At 35.5% G+C, this 16,613-nt stretch overlaps 2 protein-coding genes across 3 annotated transcripts; both read right to left on the bottom strand.

Moving 5' to 3' along the window:
• Window positions 1-131: 131 nt before the first annotated feature.
• LOC129433103 (von Willebrand factor A domain-containing protein 5A) lies at window positions 132-11,405 on the bottom strand. The gene is made up of 23 exons (XM_073864648.1): window positions 10,661-11,405; window positions 10,073-10,119; window positions 9,780-9,982; window positions 9,273-9,495; window positions 8,792-8,955; window positions 8,583-8,697; window positions 8,326-8,501; window positions 8,133-8,221; window positions 7,902-8,046; window positions 7,693-7,772; window positions 7,494-7,608; window positions 5,579-5,737; window positions 5,392-5,495; window positions 5,072-5,289; window positions 4,210-4,239; window positions 4,037-4,096; window positions 3,882-3,932; window positions 3,676-3,771; window positions 1,547-1,597; window positions 1,382-1,462; window positions 1,131-1,285; window positions 925-1,048; window positions 132-828 (listed from the first exon to the last, which is right to left on the bottom strand). Exons 2-23 carry the CDS (start codon window positions 10,110-10,112, stop codon window positions 749-751), a joined length of 2,559 nt encoding a protein of 852 aa, XP_073720749.1. The 5' UTR covers window positions 10,113-10,119; window positions 10,661-11,405; the 3' UTR covers window positions 132-748.
• Window positions 11,406-12,007: 602 nt separating this feature from the next.
• Window positions 12,008-16,600, bottom strand: LOC141362491 (von Willebrand factor A domain-containing protein 5A-like). Of its 2 annotated transcripts, none has more exons than XM_073864646.1 (7): window positions 16,430-16,600; window positions 15,639-15,668; window positions 15,432-15,467; window positions 14,868-14,990; window positions 12,598-12,737; window positions 12,392-12,515; window positions 12,008-12,295 (listed from the first exon to the last, which is right to left on the bottom strand). In XM_073864646.1, the coding sequence occupies exons 1-7, from the start codon at window positions 16,452-16,454 to the stop codon at window positions 12,216-12,218; spliced, it is 558 nt and encodes a 185-aa protein (XP_073720747.1). In that variant the 5' UTR covers window positions 16,455-16,600; the 3' UTR covers window positions 12,008-12,215. The 2 variants fall into 2 exon arrangements, with proteins under 2 accessions (XP_073720747.1, XP_073720748.1); XM_073864647.1 differs by having other exon boundaries at window positions 16,439-16,600.
• Between the last annotated feature and the right edge of the window lie 13 nt (window positions 16,601-16,613).

The raw sequence follows: 16,613 nt of genomic DNA, 5'->3' as shown, positions 1-16,613 counted from the left end.
CATTCATTATTTTTAGATAAAATAATGAATTTATTATATTTATCTTAAGCTGGTGAGTAATAGGCCTATTAAAAAAAAACATTTCTGTTGTATGTATATACAATAAACCTTTTATGACTTCACCTCATGGATCAGTTTAGGGTACACAAATTTTATTTGAAAACATTTAAAATAACGGGCACAATACATAGAGGTTTTCAGATCATTTTCATTAAACAAGCCTTACAAAGACATTACTGGTTCTTGAGACAAAACAATGACACTGATATATAAAAAAAAATGACAATGCAAACAATGTTTTCAGGTAGCACAGCTCAAACATTCAGTCTAGTCTGGGACTAGTGAAATAGGGTGGACCTCAATGGCTACTCTTAAATTACACAATTTTACAGATTACAATACGTTTTTTGAGTCATGGAACGAATAATATTTGGATCAGCAAATAATGGAAATAAGGAAAATAATTTAAGAACAAATAAAGAAAATAAACACAAAAAAACAACGGTAAACAAATAGTAAACATCCTATATAAATAGTTATTTATTTCTTAATTATGCGTATTTGAGCAATTATTATTAAAGAGATTATTGTAAATTTATGCGTGATTTCATTTATTTTGTGTCTCTTCTGACTGGGTGGGCCAGCCATCAATCTGAGTATGTAGCCTCAACACTGCTGTAAATACACTAAATATTCATAAGAGATATTTGGTCTGCTGACATCACAGGAAGTAGAAACACTGAAGTCTTCAGATTCCCAAAGTTTCTTCTTTCACCTGACATCCCAGTAGATGATTCCCATCACACACACACTGAGACAGACTGTCCACTGAAACACACACAAACACACACATCACTTTAGTTTAATACTTGACCAAACGTCTCTTTATCTGCTGATGAATGTCGTCTGGTTTGGAGATCTCACCGTTCTGAGAGCCGATCCATGACGCCGCCTTCATGGCCACAAACTGCCACTCAATCTGTTGCTGTATTTTATAGCCGTATAACCAGATAAGAGACAGAAGAGTGGCCCACACTGACCCATCCACCTGTAAACACAAATACACACACCGTACACATGCATTTATCATCATCTTTCATTATTTCATCATGTTGAATCATATGTCACACCTGTGCTGGTTTCTGATTGGTCAGCTCATCTTTAGTCTTTCCAAACACTCGGGCCAAAGCAGCGTTCAGTTCCCAGCAGCCTGAAGCTTTTTGAAGAGAAATCAGCTGAAGTAAAGGATCATCATGGAGATCAGAGCTCATCTCAGGATTAGATTCTGGTGAATACAAACATTGCTCATCATATCAAGCTAACAATGTGTGACAAATGAGATATGAATGTAAAGATCTTTGTGTGTTTGTATTTTCAGTACCGTCTTGTTTGCTTTGACAGCTTCTCTGGTCAGATTGTACAGACTTGCTTTTAGAATTACGACGAAATAAATTTCTGGCCTCTGTAAATGAAAACAGCAATTAACCAGATGAAGTTTTGTGATTTATAGATTTTAAATAGTGAGAGTGTTTATTTATTGTCTTACTTGTCATAATTCCAGTCTTCTGTTCTTGTACAGGTAGAATATCCATCAGTCCTATGAGAAATATCTCATTTAGATGAAAAAACACAAATATAACAACACAATACAGTAAATCCTCTCACATATAAACTACTATAGATTAGTAACAAACTGCAATCAAAAGCATAATTAAATCAGATTCTTACCGCATTTTAAAAGAGAGTCAGCCTGAAGCATTTCTAAAATATCTATACAATTCCACATATTGATAAGTTACCAAAAATAAACTTGTTTAATTATATACACAAATTTAACTATGGGTGCATCCCAATTCATGAGCAGTATCCTTCTAAGGGCGCGGACTTTGAAGGCAAGAGTCAGTATTTGAAGGCTGCAGCCTCTGAAGTCTACGAAGCGAACTAAAATGAGATGTTTAGACGCTTGTCAGCCCAACACAACAGAGCTGAGACCCTTCAGACTTTTAAAAATAAATATGGTGTTAGATATTTATCATTTTATTTAAACAAATATGACACATTGATGCAGATTAAACTACTGAACTGTATTTAAAATTAACCAATACAAAAGTTAAATGCAACATGTACAACATTGCAGTAATATTAAAAATATTAATTCACATCACTAAAACATAATAAGCAAAACAGTGACGAGGACTTTTAATTTGCAAAATATACGCTTTTTATTTAAAGGGCACCTATTTAATTGCTAAAAAACGACGTTATTTTGTGCATTTTGTATAATACAATGTGTTCGCATGATTTATGGTTAAAAATACACATTATTTTCCGCACACCATACATTTTGTAGCTCCAGATTTCCCTCTCTTCCTGAAACACACGGATTTGTCCCTGATTGGTCAGCTAATCTGTACGTTGTGATTGGCCTGAATACCTTTAACGTCAGCCGAAAATGTGACGCTCCTTATTATGTTTGAAAGATTTGGTCACAATACAATGCTAACGGGAGGAAACTTACAGGCTTTAAAGGAATATTCCATTTTCTTAATTTAACACATCTCTGTGTTATTTTTGGAACAACACACTTTGTGTTGTTTTAACACATCTTGTGTTGTCCCTTTTATTCTTTATGAACTTAAATGACACTTAATGTGTTAAAAACATGTGTTAAATAGTTTAACACAAAGCAATGAGTTAAAATTAACACATCCAGGGTGTGTTAATTTTAACACATTGCTTTGTGTTAAACTATTTAACACATTATGTGTTAATTTTAACACATTATGTGTCATTTCGTGCTGATTTAGAGTTCATATAAATAAAAGGGACAACACAAGATTTGTTAAAACAACACAAAGTGTGTTGTTCTAAAAATAACACAGAGATGTGTTAAATTAAGGACAACACACTAGATGTGTTGTCCTTAACTAGACACAAGATGTGTTAATTTAACACATTCATTTTAAGAGTGTATATATGTATATTTTCAAAAAATTTCCAGGGCTTTAAATTATTTCCCCCAGATTCACAAACTTTCAAGGATTTCAAGGACCCGTTAGAACCCTGAAAATACATTATTTTGTGTATTTGGTGTAATGCAATGTGTTTACGCGGTTTAAGGTTTAAAAAAAACATAATTTCCACATAACATACATTTTTGTTGCTCCTCATGCCCTGACTTTATGAAACCCGTTGATTTTTACAAAGCTCATAGTTTTTTTTATTATTATTATTTGCCAATAGAATTACATTGACAGTAACAGTATCAGGATACAGTAATTTTATAACTAAGACAGTGGTAAGAAATCTGAAAAAATTTATGAAAATGACAAGAAAAAAGGCTGATATAGGGAAAAATAAAAAAGCCAAAGGACTTGGAAAAACACAATTTCGAAATATTAACACCACCTCACATTATTATAATAACTGTAAGTATGAGATAAAGGAAAAGAAAAACAAATGATCATGTGTAGTCATTAGAAAAACCTTTTCATATATTCCCAAAGGGGAGACCAGAGCAGCCAAAATTTTTCAGATTTTTGCTGTTTGAAGCTCATAGTTTTGAAAAGTGCAGTTCTCTTTGATTGGCCAACTATCCGGTGCATTGTGACTGGTCGAATACCTCAAGCGTGTGATGAAAATGTTATGCCAGACACAAACTGTGAGAAGACTAACCATGTCTTTTCGGTAATGAAGCTCCTTTAAGTTTCTTCATGCTGAAAGTGTTTGTATCTAACATCAACGCTTGGGAATAATCTGCACTCATATCTCCTACAAATAAAACAGCTTCTTAAATATCACTGCTAAACCCTCAACACAACAACTCATTAAATAATAAATAAATAAAAATCTTTGTACAGTGACTTTTATATTTCTCTTACTTGCACATGCATTAGACCTCACGTGTATAGGCCTGTTCGGCATGGACCCCACTAAAACACAAACAACCAGTTATTATCAAACACTGCTAAACCATGTCAGCACATTGAGAAATAACACAAATATACAAACACAACAAAGAAACAAATCTGTGTACAGCGACTGTGTGTTTCTCTACTTCCACAGCGTGGAGGCATCATGGACACGCACATAAAACCTAAAACACAAATTAACACTTACTGCTGAACCATGAGAAATAACACAATTATACAAACACAACAAATAAACAAAGCAGAAAATATCTGTAGAGTTACTGTGTGTTTCTCTTACGTGACTGAGTCATTATTGGCCGGCGCATCCCTAAAACACACCAAAAAACTTTATATGTAGTTTTTAATTTAGTTTTTAGGAATATATGACCTCTCGGCCCATAGTTCCACAGATAACATGACATGGCAGATAGTCTAAATGTTTTATTCATTGGTTTATATACAATGCTAACTGCCATACATAATTCGAGCCACAAATATTTGACATCTTTGCAGACATTACCGACAAGAACAAGTTCACTTAATATTTCTTACGTAGATCTATAAGACAAACATACAGAAAGTGCTTCTCATTTTCTATCACATAAATATTTGTTAGATTACAACAATGACAAATTCTTTCTGCAACACCTAAACAAGAATAATGACTGTACCAGTTGTATGTTATACACAGAGGCAGTGTAGCTCTTTTGAACTAATAAAGATTTGCATTTTGAGTATATGTTTGTTTGTTATAATCTTGGATTAAAGGAAAACATCACCCTTTTTTCAATCTTTTACTATGTTCTTCTCTCAACTTATAAATTAATACATACCTATCTTTTTTTAATGCGTGCACTTTTAATCTTTGTACAGCACTTCTTGAATGTATTAGCATTTAGCCTAGCCCCATTCATTCCTATGGCTCCAAACAAAAGTTTTATTTTGTGCCAGCATACTTACTCGTGTAACTACTCATGTAACAGTCTTTAAATAGAAAAAACATGGAAGTGTTTGGTGGCTTCTAAATTCATCCCTGTTTGGATCCATAGGAATGAATGTAATCTAACCCTTACATCTAAAATTATTAAAATAAAAACATGTGTTTTAAAAGGTAAAAAACATTAAATGAAAACTGTAATTTTAACAATCAGATGACAAACCTCGTGTTGGTACTCTTCTCTGTATTAGAGGTCCTTTCACAGCCTCTCTGTTGTCTTTATTAATGGCAATGAAGGCTGTATGAACACTGCTCACTCCTGCTTCAACACTGATCTCCACCATCCTCCTCTTGATATCATCCACCTTTGCACACGCTTTCCTCTCGTACTGCTCCAGACAGCGGATTAGAGAGCGGGCCGCCAGACGATGGATGGACAACCTGCAGAAACATTGACGAAAAGTTTACAAACTGTGATTTAAAGAATCTGACTGTTCTTAAATGAGTCTGAATCAGGATGAATCTGTGCTTTGTTTATGTTACCCAGTGTCCTCAGTTGGTTTAAGGCAGAAGTGAAGCTGGTTTTTCACTGGTTGATCTTTCAGGTTGTATTGAACCTTCACTGATCCTTCAGAGCTTTTAGAACTCTATGACACAGAAATGAAAACAATTTATCTACAAACCCATGACCAGAAGATAAAATGACAAACCTCAAGCTGAAAGTTCTCACCTGTCCTTTAAGTTGGGCATAAATGTGTGACCTTTGACCCTGGAAGAGCACATTGATGGGTGGAGACAGTGTGTTAACCTTAATGCCATGTGGTACTTTCCACTTCACTGAGATCTTGTTCACTGCAGGCTGAAGAGCAAACCTGAGAGACTCCATCACCTGATAACATTTGAAGAGAAATAAAACAATGTCATAACGGGAAAAATGGTTTGAGTGCCGATCGCATGATCGAAAAGGGTTGGTCCTATTTTTTTATGAGTAATGGGAGTATTTTGGGCGTAACGTGCAATAAACCAATGAAAGTCTCAACTCTCATCCCCTTTAAAAGCCTGTTGCGCTGGCGCTATGTCTAATCCCTATTTAGATGACAGACTTTGTAAATTGAAAAACTAAGCGGAGGAAGAAGATCCCCAGTTTAAGATTAATGTTAAATAATTGTGTTGTTTTTCACTTTTCACTTTTCTTTTAGCCATGGAAGTAAAAAAGCAGGCTTTTAATTACTTTAAATGTATGGCTATCCAATATCATCAAAAAATAATTTACAAGTATGTAAGAAAAGGTTTGTACCCTAAAAATACTTTATTTTATAACAAACAGGAGCTAAAGAATTTACAAACGGCTCTCCGCACGTTTCAGCACTTGGACAGCGTCACAAGTTTTTCATCATCATATACAATAAATCCGCGAGGTAGCATTAAAAAAAACATTTAAAAATAGATGCATTTGTTTAAAGCAAAGCATTTATTTACTTACCAGGCTGCAGGTGAAGCAGCTCTTCACGCCTTCTAACGTCTCATAATTAGTCCTCATTTATGTCCAAGAGACTCAATAATAATCTTTTACATTCAATCCTTTAATCTTTCATATTTAAAGGTGTTTTTGTGCTGCTGCGCATTCATGTGTGTGATAAGCAAACCTGCGTTGTCGTCCCGTTTATAGGCACATATTACTAATGCGCTCTTTAAATAACAAAAAACATATTGTGCCATTGACTTTAGAGCAGGTTTTTGTTGGTCAATGGCGAAGTCTATTTTAGTTGCCTCAAAATAGCAACGCGCCAACAATGTGCCTGAACACACCTCGTTTTCAGACCAGAACGGCCATTGGCGCAAAAGGGAGCGCAAATGCATTTGCTATTTAAAGGGGGGGGGGGGGGGGGTCAATGGTATTTCAAGAATTCTGACTTATTAACACAGTTATAGAGTTGTTTCCTCATGCTAAAGTGTCAAAAAAGCAGTTGGACGTGTTACAGAGTATTTCTGTGCAGAATCCACTTCGCCAGGGTTTGTACAAGTTTCGGAAAGTTTTTTCGATTACAGGTCCAACTGACATTTCAGGGGTTTTCTATACGTATCACTTCTTTATATGGGAAGAAGTGTGTTTTTGGATGTAAGGAAAAAAAATCCAGCCTCATGAAAACAATGGGTATAGTTTATTATTCGGATTAGCAGCGGAGTTTTGCGTGTGTGTTTGATGCGCTGGATTTTCCCAACCGGGTCACGAGTTGCATGCGGTAAGTAAGACTTCTGTCTTATGTTGTAAATATGCGCGTACATATTATATAAATGACACGAACATGTAGTGAATCATAAGTTATAAGTGTTGTATAGTGTTGCATGACTCGTACTTGCTCCACCCGCGGTAGTAAATCCTCCTTCATTTTTTCGTACGTTATCGGAAAGATTCGGTAAAGCTAATCTTTCTTTTATAAATCTGATTAAACTAAAGACTCTTCAGAGATATAATACTCTAGGTACTCCAGATTAACATCAGAAATGCAGAAACAGCGTGCTTTACGTGAGCTTTAAACAACATGGCCCTAAACGTGAAAATGATAATTGCACAGGGTGGAAACTAGCAAAATACACTTGCGTCGCACATTGCGCCGGGTGTAAGATAGAGCCCATAGTCTCACTTTGGGTTGCATGCGGTCTGTGCCTGTGATGAACTGGGCGTGTCCAGATCCTTCTTTGGCCATTCCTGTGATGAGGGCAGTACTTGCACCCTCACCAATCCCGAATGAGAAACACCTGAAGATACAAATCATCAATCAAATCTTCAATAATTTACTGTCATGAGCTATTAAGTGGAAATGTAAATAAAGAGAAATGTACCTGTGAGATTTAACATGAAGTTTCACAAGATCCAGAACCTCTTTAGTGTTTCCCACCTCTCCATCAGTGAAGACAAACAACTGCATAGAGAAAACATCTTACAAATGACACTTAACCATCTGAAAAATGAAAAGCCTGACAAATTTGGAAAACTTCAGTCTTTTTAAATACTTCAGGTTTGGTTTCTGATGTATTTTAAGGTGATGCACCTGTCTTGGGTGTTCAGGGTAACAGGGTTGACTGTAGATGTGTTTCAGGGGCTGAAAAATCTCTGTGCCGCCCATGTCTGCTCGCATTTCATTGACTATTTTCAGTGCCTGATCCATTGTGTCCTGATTGTACACAACACTCTGACTGCAATGACACAAACATTAAAATCCTCACACATGATGAATATAACAAAATAACAACTATAGATGATTTAGATTCTAGTTACTAACGGGAAGAAGGACTCAAAACGAGAGCCAAATCCATAGATATTAAAGTAACAGCCCATGGGCAGACTCTTCAACAGTAACAGCAGAGTTTCCTGCAGACAGACAGATGTGTACAGAGATTTAAATGTCTTTTTTAATTGCGTTTAGAAAGATTCAAATATTGGTGAAAAAATGATAACACTTTAAAAACTCATACCTTTGCGCTTTCTATACGCATTTGTGCTCCTGTCCCACGATGCATCATACAGTCCATACTGCCTGATCTGTCAATCACAAAAACAAACTCGCCCCGCGTTGCTAATGATGACATCACTTCCTCTGGGAATTCTGGATACAAACTTATCATCACCACTGGGTCACTCATCAGAGAACCTGAAACAGAGAAAGAAATCAATGACTGAAGTGAAGAACTAAAAAAAATTTGAGTTTATATCAGATTGATGTAGTGTGTACCTGGTTTTGCAGTGGTCACTCCTGCCTCCACTATAGCAGTGGGCTGATGGGTATTCTGATAGTACAGAAACAACTCAACATCTTTATCAAACTTGTGACCAGAACTCAGATTCACCTAAAACACAAACACACAAATACATTATTACAGGCTTTAAACAACATTATCTCTGTAAAACACACACATATAAACTGTATTAAGCCCACAGTACCGTTGCCTGAGTGTGATCAGAGTTAAGGAACACAAGAGGATCCAGATTACAGTTGGACTCTAGTTTGGAGATGGGGTTTGGAGAGCGCACATGAACACTAAGAGTCAAAGTGTAGGGAACAGAGTCACATGACGAAATCTCTGAAACTATTCCAGCATCTGAACCTGAAGACGACACAGAGAGTGTGTTAGAAAAACAATCTTTAAACTCACTTATTACTGTAAATCTTGTGTGTTACTGTAAATGTGTGGTTTTACTGTAAATGTTGTGTGTTGCTTTAAATGTGTGATTTTACTGTAAATGCTGCGTGTTATTGTAAATGTGCAGTATTAGTGTAAATCTTGTGTTACTGTAAATGTTGTTTGTTACTGTAAATGTTGTGTGTTACTGTAAATGTGCGGTATTACTGTAAATCTTGTGTTTCTGTAAATGTGTTATGTGGTATTACTGTAAAGTGTCGACAGCTGTTGAAGTGCAGTACCTGCTGGTGTGTATCTGGGGTTGAGTACAGCAGGCAGACAGAAGCGCAGCGAGTGGTCGGCCTGCACAGAGAGTTCAGTGATGTATGTGATGGTGATGTCAGCGTTCTGACCCGGTGACAGACACCCAACACTCAGTCTGAACACATCAGAACTTTCTTCACTCTCTTCCAACAGAAATGCCTGCTGACCCAAACTCACAGCATCATCATACTGATCCCTCGCCTGCAACACACACAAAGGGAGAGACGAAGAGTTTAAATAACAATAAATAAATGCTAAATATATTAACTCTGGAGCCTTATCATAAATATTTTGCAAGTATATTTCTCGAGCAATTGGAAGAATTCAAAACTTTCACAAACAAACAGGATACATCTGTGGTTTCTTTGGTTTTTTTAAGTGGGGCAACCTTTTCTTCTGTGCATCATTTCTTGTAAGTTTGTGTGTGTAGGTGTTTGGACTCCTTAATGCAAATTATGCTTAAATGCTTTTGTTTATAGACTCACAGTTTGTCTCTCTTGAACCTCTGCCACAATCTCCTGATCTCCGATCTTGGCACTGAAGTGACAGACAGCAGCATCAGCAGGCAGAGGAAACACAAACAAGGCCTCCAGGTGGCGCTCTTCCTCATTCACATACTGCAGAGTGGAGGTGACTGTAGCTACATGACTCTTCACCTGCACCTCAACTCTGATGCTCTTCAGAGGAACTGACAAGAAAACAAACATGACAACAATCAGTCTGTCTGTCTGTCAAATAAAAAGCTTTAGTGATAGACAGTAACTAGGTGAGTTTATACCTGGCTGTTTTTGTTTAGTCACGAGACCGCAGGTCGTCATTCTGTCTCTGTACAAGAAAATAAAACTTCACTTCAGGTTTCTGTACATTCAAACTGCGGTCTAGAGAAGTTTTTTTAAACATCGTCGTTACATTAAAACAGTATTACCTCATATATATATATATATATATATATATATATATATATATATATATATATATATATATATATATATATATATATATATATATATATATATATATATATATATATATATATATATATATATATATATGAGAAGTTTTGTGTAATGTTATAGTGATCATGTACAATTGTTTCTCAGTCTCTTTAATAGAATACATCCAGAAAATACAGGTATATAGTATTGTTTATATGTGTTTATAGTTTTAAAAACTGTATAAAAATGTAAACTGATGTCTCAAGTTTTTAGGGTAAACTCCCCTTTCACCTGAGCAATAGCAGGAAAACTAAATAAAATTATTTTATAATTTTAAAGAAATTAGTCTTTTTACTAAAAACGTTCAATATGTACACACATATTAGTTAAAAATATCAAAAAAATACCAAAAAAATACATCAAACACGAACCTCAGTAGTCAAATATCCTCAGAGACAAACACCAACAACTGTGTGTAATGAATAAATCAGAGCTGCTTCGTGTGGGAAATATTTCTGAAAACCGGTGCTTAAATCTCAGGGGGTGTGTTTAGAATGACGAAAGACTAGCTCATGAATATTATTTAAATACCGTGGGCGGATCCTCAATGAAGGTAACCAATGTCAGCGCGGCCTCATTAATCTTTAACAGTTCAAAATAGTAGTTGTAAAAATACCAATAAATCACTAATAAAAAAACACACATAGAAGATGAAATATTAAAATGAGTCTAAATGCATCTTAAAAAAGGGTACATAATATTAAATTTAATTCAATAAACAAAAGAGAAACATAGGATATAATAAAAAGTCAAGTGTTAAGACAAAACATTAGGCTAATTGTTTTTAAATAAAAAAATATCTTAAGCTGGTGAGTAATTTTAAAACATTTCTGTTGTATGAATATACATTAGACCTTTTATCATTTCACCTCATGGATCAGTTTAAGACACAGATTTTTTTATTGAAAACATTAAAATAATAATAGACAGTTTTACATAAAGGTTTTCAGATCGGTTATTTTTCATGTCAAAAGTTAAAAATGTCTTAAACTAAGAAGTTTCACTGGACTCTTGTTAGAAAGTGTTTTTTAAAAACAAGCCTTTCAAAGACATCACTGGTGTGCATCTTGAGACAAAACAATGACCTTGATATATTTTAAGATGCAAGCTGTGTTCAGTTAAAGGCCCGGGTATACTTTTTTTCCGCGTCCGCGTCCGGCTCGCGCGCGCACGCGTCCGCGCAGCTTTCCGAGTATAGTCCACGCGGCTACGCGCGGATGGCCGCGTTCGACACTATACGCAATACAAATGATTTCTTATTCAAATTATTAGTCTAACAGGCTGTCAGGGCAGCACTGAGTTGGCGACATTTACAGTACAGTAAAACATTAGGATAGGTGAAGAAAAGTAACTGATCCACCATTGCAAACACAGTTTAGAACAAACAAGAAGACAACAAAGAACAGGAATCAAACAAACATGCTCCAGAGCTTTCTGTTCTTGGAAGAAGTAAAAGTTAAAGAAGAAAAACGATAGTATGTGTGCAAATGCTGTCTATTTCCTTTGTATAATTGTTTATAGTGGAGTGCCCTGTCTAAATATTTTCACGCGCATGCGCTGTTGTACGCGGACTGTACGCGCACTGTCCGCGTGGTCTCAAATTTTGGGCTGCACGCGGACGGTCCGCGCGGCCGGCCGCGGACCCTCTTGATGACGAAAATGACGTCATGCGGACGGCGCGCGTACGCGGACGTCCCTAGTATACTTTCGGCTTAAGACAGCTCACACATTCAGTCTAGTCTGGGACTAGAGCTTAATCCAACATCTCTAATAATAACTGAACTGAAATATAAACACTGCCAGACAAGAAAAACAGGAATATGTCTAAAACATGTTTTTCTGAACAGCTAATACTGTAAATGAACTTAATATTCATAAGAGATAGTTGGCCTTCTGACATCACAGGAAGTAGAAACACTGAAGTCTTCAGATTCCCAAAGTTTCTTCTTTCACCTGACATCCCAGTAGATGATTCCCATCACACACACACTGAGACAGACTGACCACTGAAACACACACAAACACACACATCACTTTAGTTTAATACTTGACCAAACGTCTCTTTATCTGCTGATGAATGTCGTCTGGTTTGGAGATCTCACCGTTCTGAGAGTCGATCCATGACGCTGCCTTCATGGCCACAAACTGCCACTCAATCTGTTGCTGTATTTTATAGCCGTATAACCAGATGAGAGACAGAAGAGTGGCCCACACTGACCCATCCACCTGTAAACACAAATACACACACCGTACACATGCATTTATTATCATCTTTCATTATTTCATCATGTTGAATCATATGTCACACCTGTGCTGGTTTCTGATTGGTCAGCTCATCTTCAGTCTTTCCAAACACTCGAGCCAAAGCAGCGTTCAGTTCCCAGCAGCCTGAAGCCTTTTGAAGAGAAATCAGCTGAAGTAAAAGATCCTCATGGAGATCAGATTCTTCTGAACACACATAAAGAGGTAAAATCTTATGTTCAGTAGTAATTTGCAGAGCAATGCACTATAAAGTGACAAAAATAAATTTTGCATGCTAAGGCCATGTTTACATTAGAGCATTTGCGTTTTAAAACGGCATTTTAAAATGAAAACGATCCTCGTTTATACTGGCATTTTTAAAAGAATCTTCATCCACACTATACACCACCATAAACGCATGAAACATGACCAATCACGTAACTGGGCATGCGCATATAAGTGTAAAATAACTTATTACTCTAATAATAGCTTACCTTTGCACGTTTACGCAGCCTAGGGGTGTGCGATATTGACAAAAAGTCATACATGGGTCCTTTGCTGGCAACTATAACAGACACTATTTTTGAACCTATAAAAATGTGTTTGGGAAAGTCTTATACTGTTCTACTTCCCCCCTACAACATATTAATATGATTAATAGGTTAATTTTTATTTTATAACTAAACAGAAAGGTCTTTATGATTTAAAAAGAAATCATTCAAGTGAACAGTACTAAACAGTAGCGAACTTGAAGCAAAAATAAATGTCAGCAAATGCAAACTTTAATCAAACATAGTAAGAGGTGAAGTATTGCTTTAGCCTACCAGAAATGCTTATTGCATTAATTTTTAAAAGTGTGCGAGGTCCGTGCACGTCCTCCGCTAGCAACACACAAATAGCTAAATGCGCAAGCGCCTAAACGAGCATCATATTAATGACGTTGAGTTTGTTGTTTTTATTAATTTATATTCAAAAAACTTATCAACAAAACATCGATTAAAATTAAGAGACAAATTATCTGAAACGAAATTCATTTTAAAGTAGCAAACAAAACTTACATTAAACTGGAAAATAATGTCTGACCCATTACAATTCTCCCTTCATATCGGCCTTTACAACGCCTATATTGCGTTTAAAATTACAGTCTATCTTTCGTAAGCTAACCAAATTTAAACAAAACATAAACACTTATACTGTTCTAGCTCCCCCTGCAACATATTAATATGATTAATAGGTTAATTTTGATTTTATAACTAAACAGAAAGGTCTTTATGATTTAAAAAGAAAGCATTCTAAACAGTAGCGAACTTGAAGCAAAAATAAATTTTAGCAAATGCAAACTTCAATCAAACATATATAAGAGGTGAAGTATAGCTTTAGCCTACCAGAAATGCTTAATGCATTAATTTTTAAAAGTGTGCGAGGTCCGTGCACGTCCTCCGCTAGCAACACACAAATAGCTAAAAGCCAAGCGCCTAAACAAGCATTATATTAATGACGTTGAGTTTATTGTTTTTATTAATTTATATTCAACAAACTTATCAACAAAACATCGATTAAAATTAAGAGACAATTTATCTGAAACGAAATTCATTTTAAAGTGGCAAACAAAACTTACATTAAACTGAAAAATAATGTCTGACCCATTACAATTCTCCCTTCATATTGGCCTTTGCAACGCCTATATGGCGTATAAAATTACAGTCTATCTTTCGTAAGCTAACTAAAGTTAAACAAAACATAAACACATTAAACCCAACAATACTCAAACATTAATATAAAACAGACATTATCTATAAGGATACATGTTAAAACAATCCGATATAGCGTTTATAATAGCTGGTTGGTAGATGTTTACTATTTTTGGCAAAACCTCCATTGCAAACCAACATTTACATCAATAAAATAATTTTTACTTTGAAAATGATGCGCTGTCACGTTAATATCAGCTGTTCGTTTACATAAGACTCCGTCTACGTTCATTTACACTCAGAGCAACGTCTGAGTTCTCAAACTAAAACAGGGTCTTCAGCGTTTGCGAACGAATCCGTTTATGAGGGTCGAAAACGGTGATGTAGTGTAGATGAAAGGCGTAAACGTAGCAAAAGTAACGCGTTTTAAAGCATAAACGCATTAATGTAAACATAGATTATCTGAATGAGTGCTTGTTTACACAATTGTACATAACTGTGAAGTTCATGCCACTTCATTGTATCTTGCATGTGTGAGATCTCAGAGATTTGTCATCATATTGGATTAATCGTCATTAAAATACAAAATTCTGCTAATTTTAGGATAAACAGTCAAATACTTTCAAATATGCACTGGCCTACGTACCCCATTGTAGTAAATCAGAATCTGCCTTTCTCTTGCATCTATACTTTTCTTCGAATACCTGAGAATAATTGTCAATATCCGGTAATTCACGCAGGGCTTGTGCAACAGATTCAGATAAAAAATCTGGAAAAAAGATACATAATGTATCCAAAAGTATGAACAAAGCTCCATCAAACATTAGCAGAGAAAATACATGCAAGAAAAAAATGCAACATTTTGGTCATTTTAGGAGGTCAAATACTTTCAATATACACTGCCCTATGTACCCCATTGTGGTGAATCAGAATCTGTCCCTAATCCCACCCAAAATATTTTTAATATCCAGTGATTCAGCTGATTCATATCGAGCAGAATCTGGAGAAAAAAGTTCAAAGCTTTGCAGAACGACATGCCATCAGACATTAGCAGAGAAAACACATGCAAAAAAAAATACATATAGTCAAAGTAACATAAATATTTACAAATCAAAAATATAACAATTATGCATATAGTTACAGTAAATAAATAATTTTGAAATGAATGCCATGTGGTCTATTATCTGATCTGTATACAAAGAAAACTCACAGCATGCTGATTCCTCCGAGTATCTGTTATGCATCCCTGAAACAGCATTTAATTTCACATATTATTAATGGTAAAATGTTTTTTTGACAGAACTGTCCAGGATTTAGTTCAACAGCTCTGGTCCGGATCCGCCAACTTCCATGCAGATCCGGCCCAGAGTTGTGAGATTATGAGAGATATCTATATGAAGAGTGCCAGATGACTTACTTGAAGAACAGGAGCTTCCAGTTCCTGACACTAAAACACAATAATATTACACATCTTAAAAATATGAACATATCAAATGTACCCAATCTAATTCAAAAGTTTGATTTTAGAGATTTACACATGCAGATTTACACATTTTTGAAACCCATTCAGCTGATCTCTGGGTCTGGCGCTAGCGCTTTTAGCATAGCTTAGCACAATCCATTGAATCTGATTAGACCATTAGCATTGCGTTCAAAAATAACCAAAGAGTTTCGATATTTTTCCTTTTTTTTTAAGCTTGAGTCTTCTGTAGTTACATTGTGTACTAAGACCGACAGAAAATTAAAAGTTGTGGTTTTCTAGGCAGATATGGCTAGGAACTATACTCTCATTCCTGCGTAATAATCAGTGACTTTGCTGCCGTAACATGGCTGCAGCAGGCGTAATGATATTACGCACCGCTCTTTAGTTATTCTTTTGCCCGATGCTAATATGTTTAATCAGATTCAATGGATCATGCTAAGCTATGCTAAAAGTGCTAACGCCAGACCCAGAGATCAGCTGAATGGATTTTAAAACAGTAAGAAACAAGTGTTTAACTCTACGGGAGCTGGAAAATTAGCATATTTAAAAAAAAGTGGAGTGTCCCTTTAACCAAATAAACCCTAATACTTCTAAAGGGATGCATGTGTTGCTCAAAGCTATAGTTATGTAAATTATTATGTTTCTTTATAAAATGAATAAATTGTGGCCTATTATATGTTGTCAGACAGTGAGAGATGTAATACAAAGAGTGCAAGAGGACTTACTATACATACCGGTACTTCGACGCATAACTAAAACAGAAATAAGTATCACATCTTAATGTAAACATATCAAATCTACACCATCAAAGACAATTTTAATTTTAAGGATTGACACTTCATATCTCAGCAATAGCAACTAAAAATACACTTTTTTATATATATTAGGAAACAGATCCAAACCCAAATT

This window comes from Misgurnus anguillicaudatus, unplaced genomic scaffold (genome assembly GCF_027580225.2).
Source record: "Misgurnus anguillicaudatus unplaced genomic scaffold, ASM2758022v2 HiC_scaffold_27, whole genome shotgun sequence".
Classification (NCBI taxonomy): Eukaryota; Metazoa; Chordata; class Actinopteri; order Cypriniformes; family Cobitidae; genus Misgurnus; species Misgurnus anguillicaudatus.
This window is presented reverse-complemented; position numbering and strand designations above follow the sequence as displayed.

Excerpts from the sequence above, each read along its gene's own strand:
- LOC129433103 (XM_073864648.1), bottom strand. The coding sequence starts at position 10,112 with ATGACGACCTGCGGTCTCGTGACTAAACAAAAACAGCCAG. Across the intron at positions 4,097-4,209 it reads GCCAATAATGACTCAGTCAC|GTTTTATGTGCGTGTCCATG; the intron begins GTAAGAGAAACA and ends TTTGTGTTTTAG. Across the intron at positions 1,049-1,130 it reads CCAATCAGAAACCAGCACAG|GTGGATGGGTCAGTGTGGGC; the intron begins GTGTGACATATG and ends TTGTGTTTACAG.
- LOC141362491 (XM_073864646.1), bottom strand. The coding sequence starts at position 16,454 with ATGCGTCGAAGTACCGGTATGTATA. Across the intron at positions 14,991-15,431 it reads CTCGGAGGAATCAGCATGCT|ATTTTTTATCTGAATCTGTT; the intron begins GTGAGTTTTCTT and ends TCTTTTTTCCAG. Across the intron at positions 12,516-12,597 it reads CCAATCAGAAACCAGCACAG|GTGGATGGGTCAGTGTGGGC; the intron begins GTGTGACATATG and ends TTGTGTTTACAG.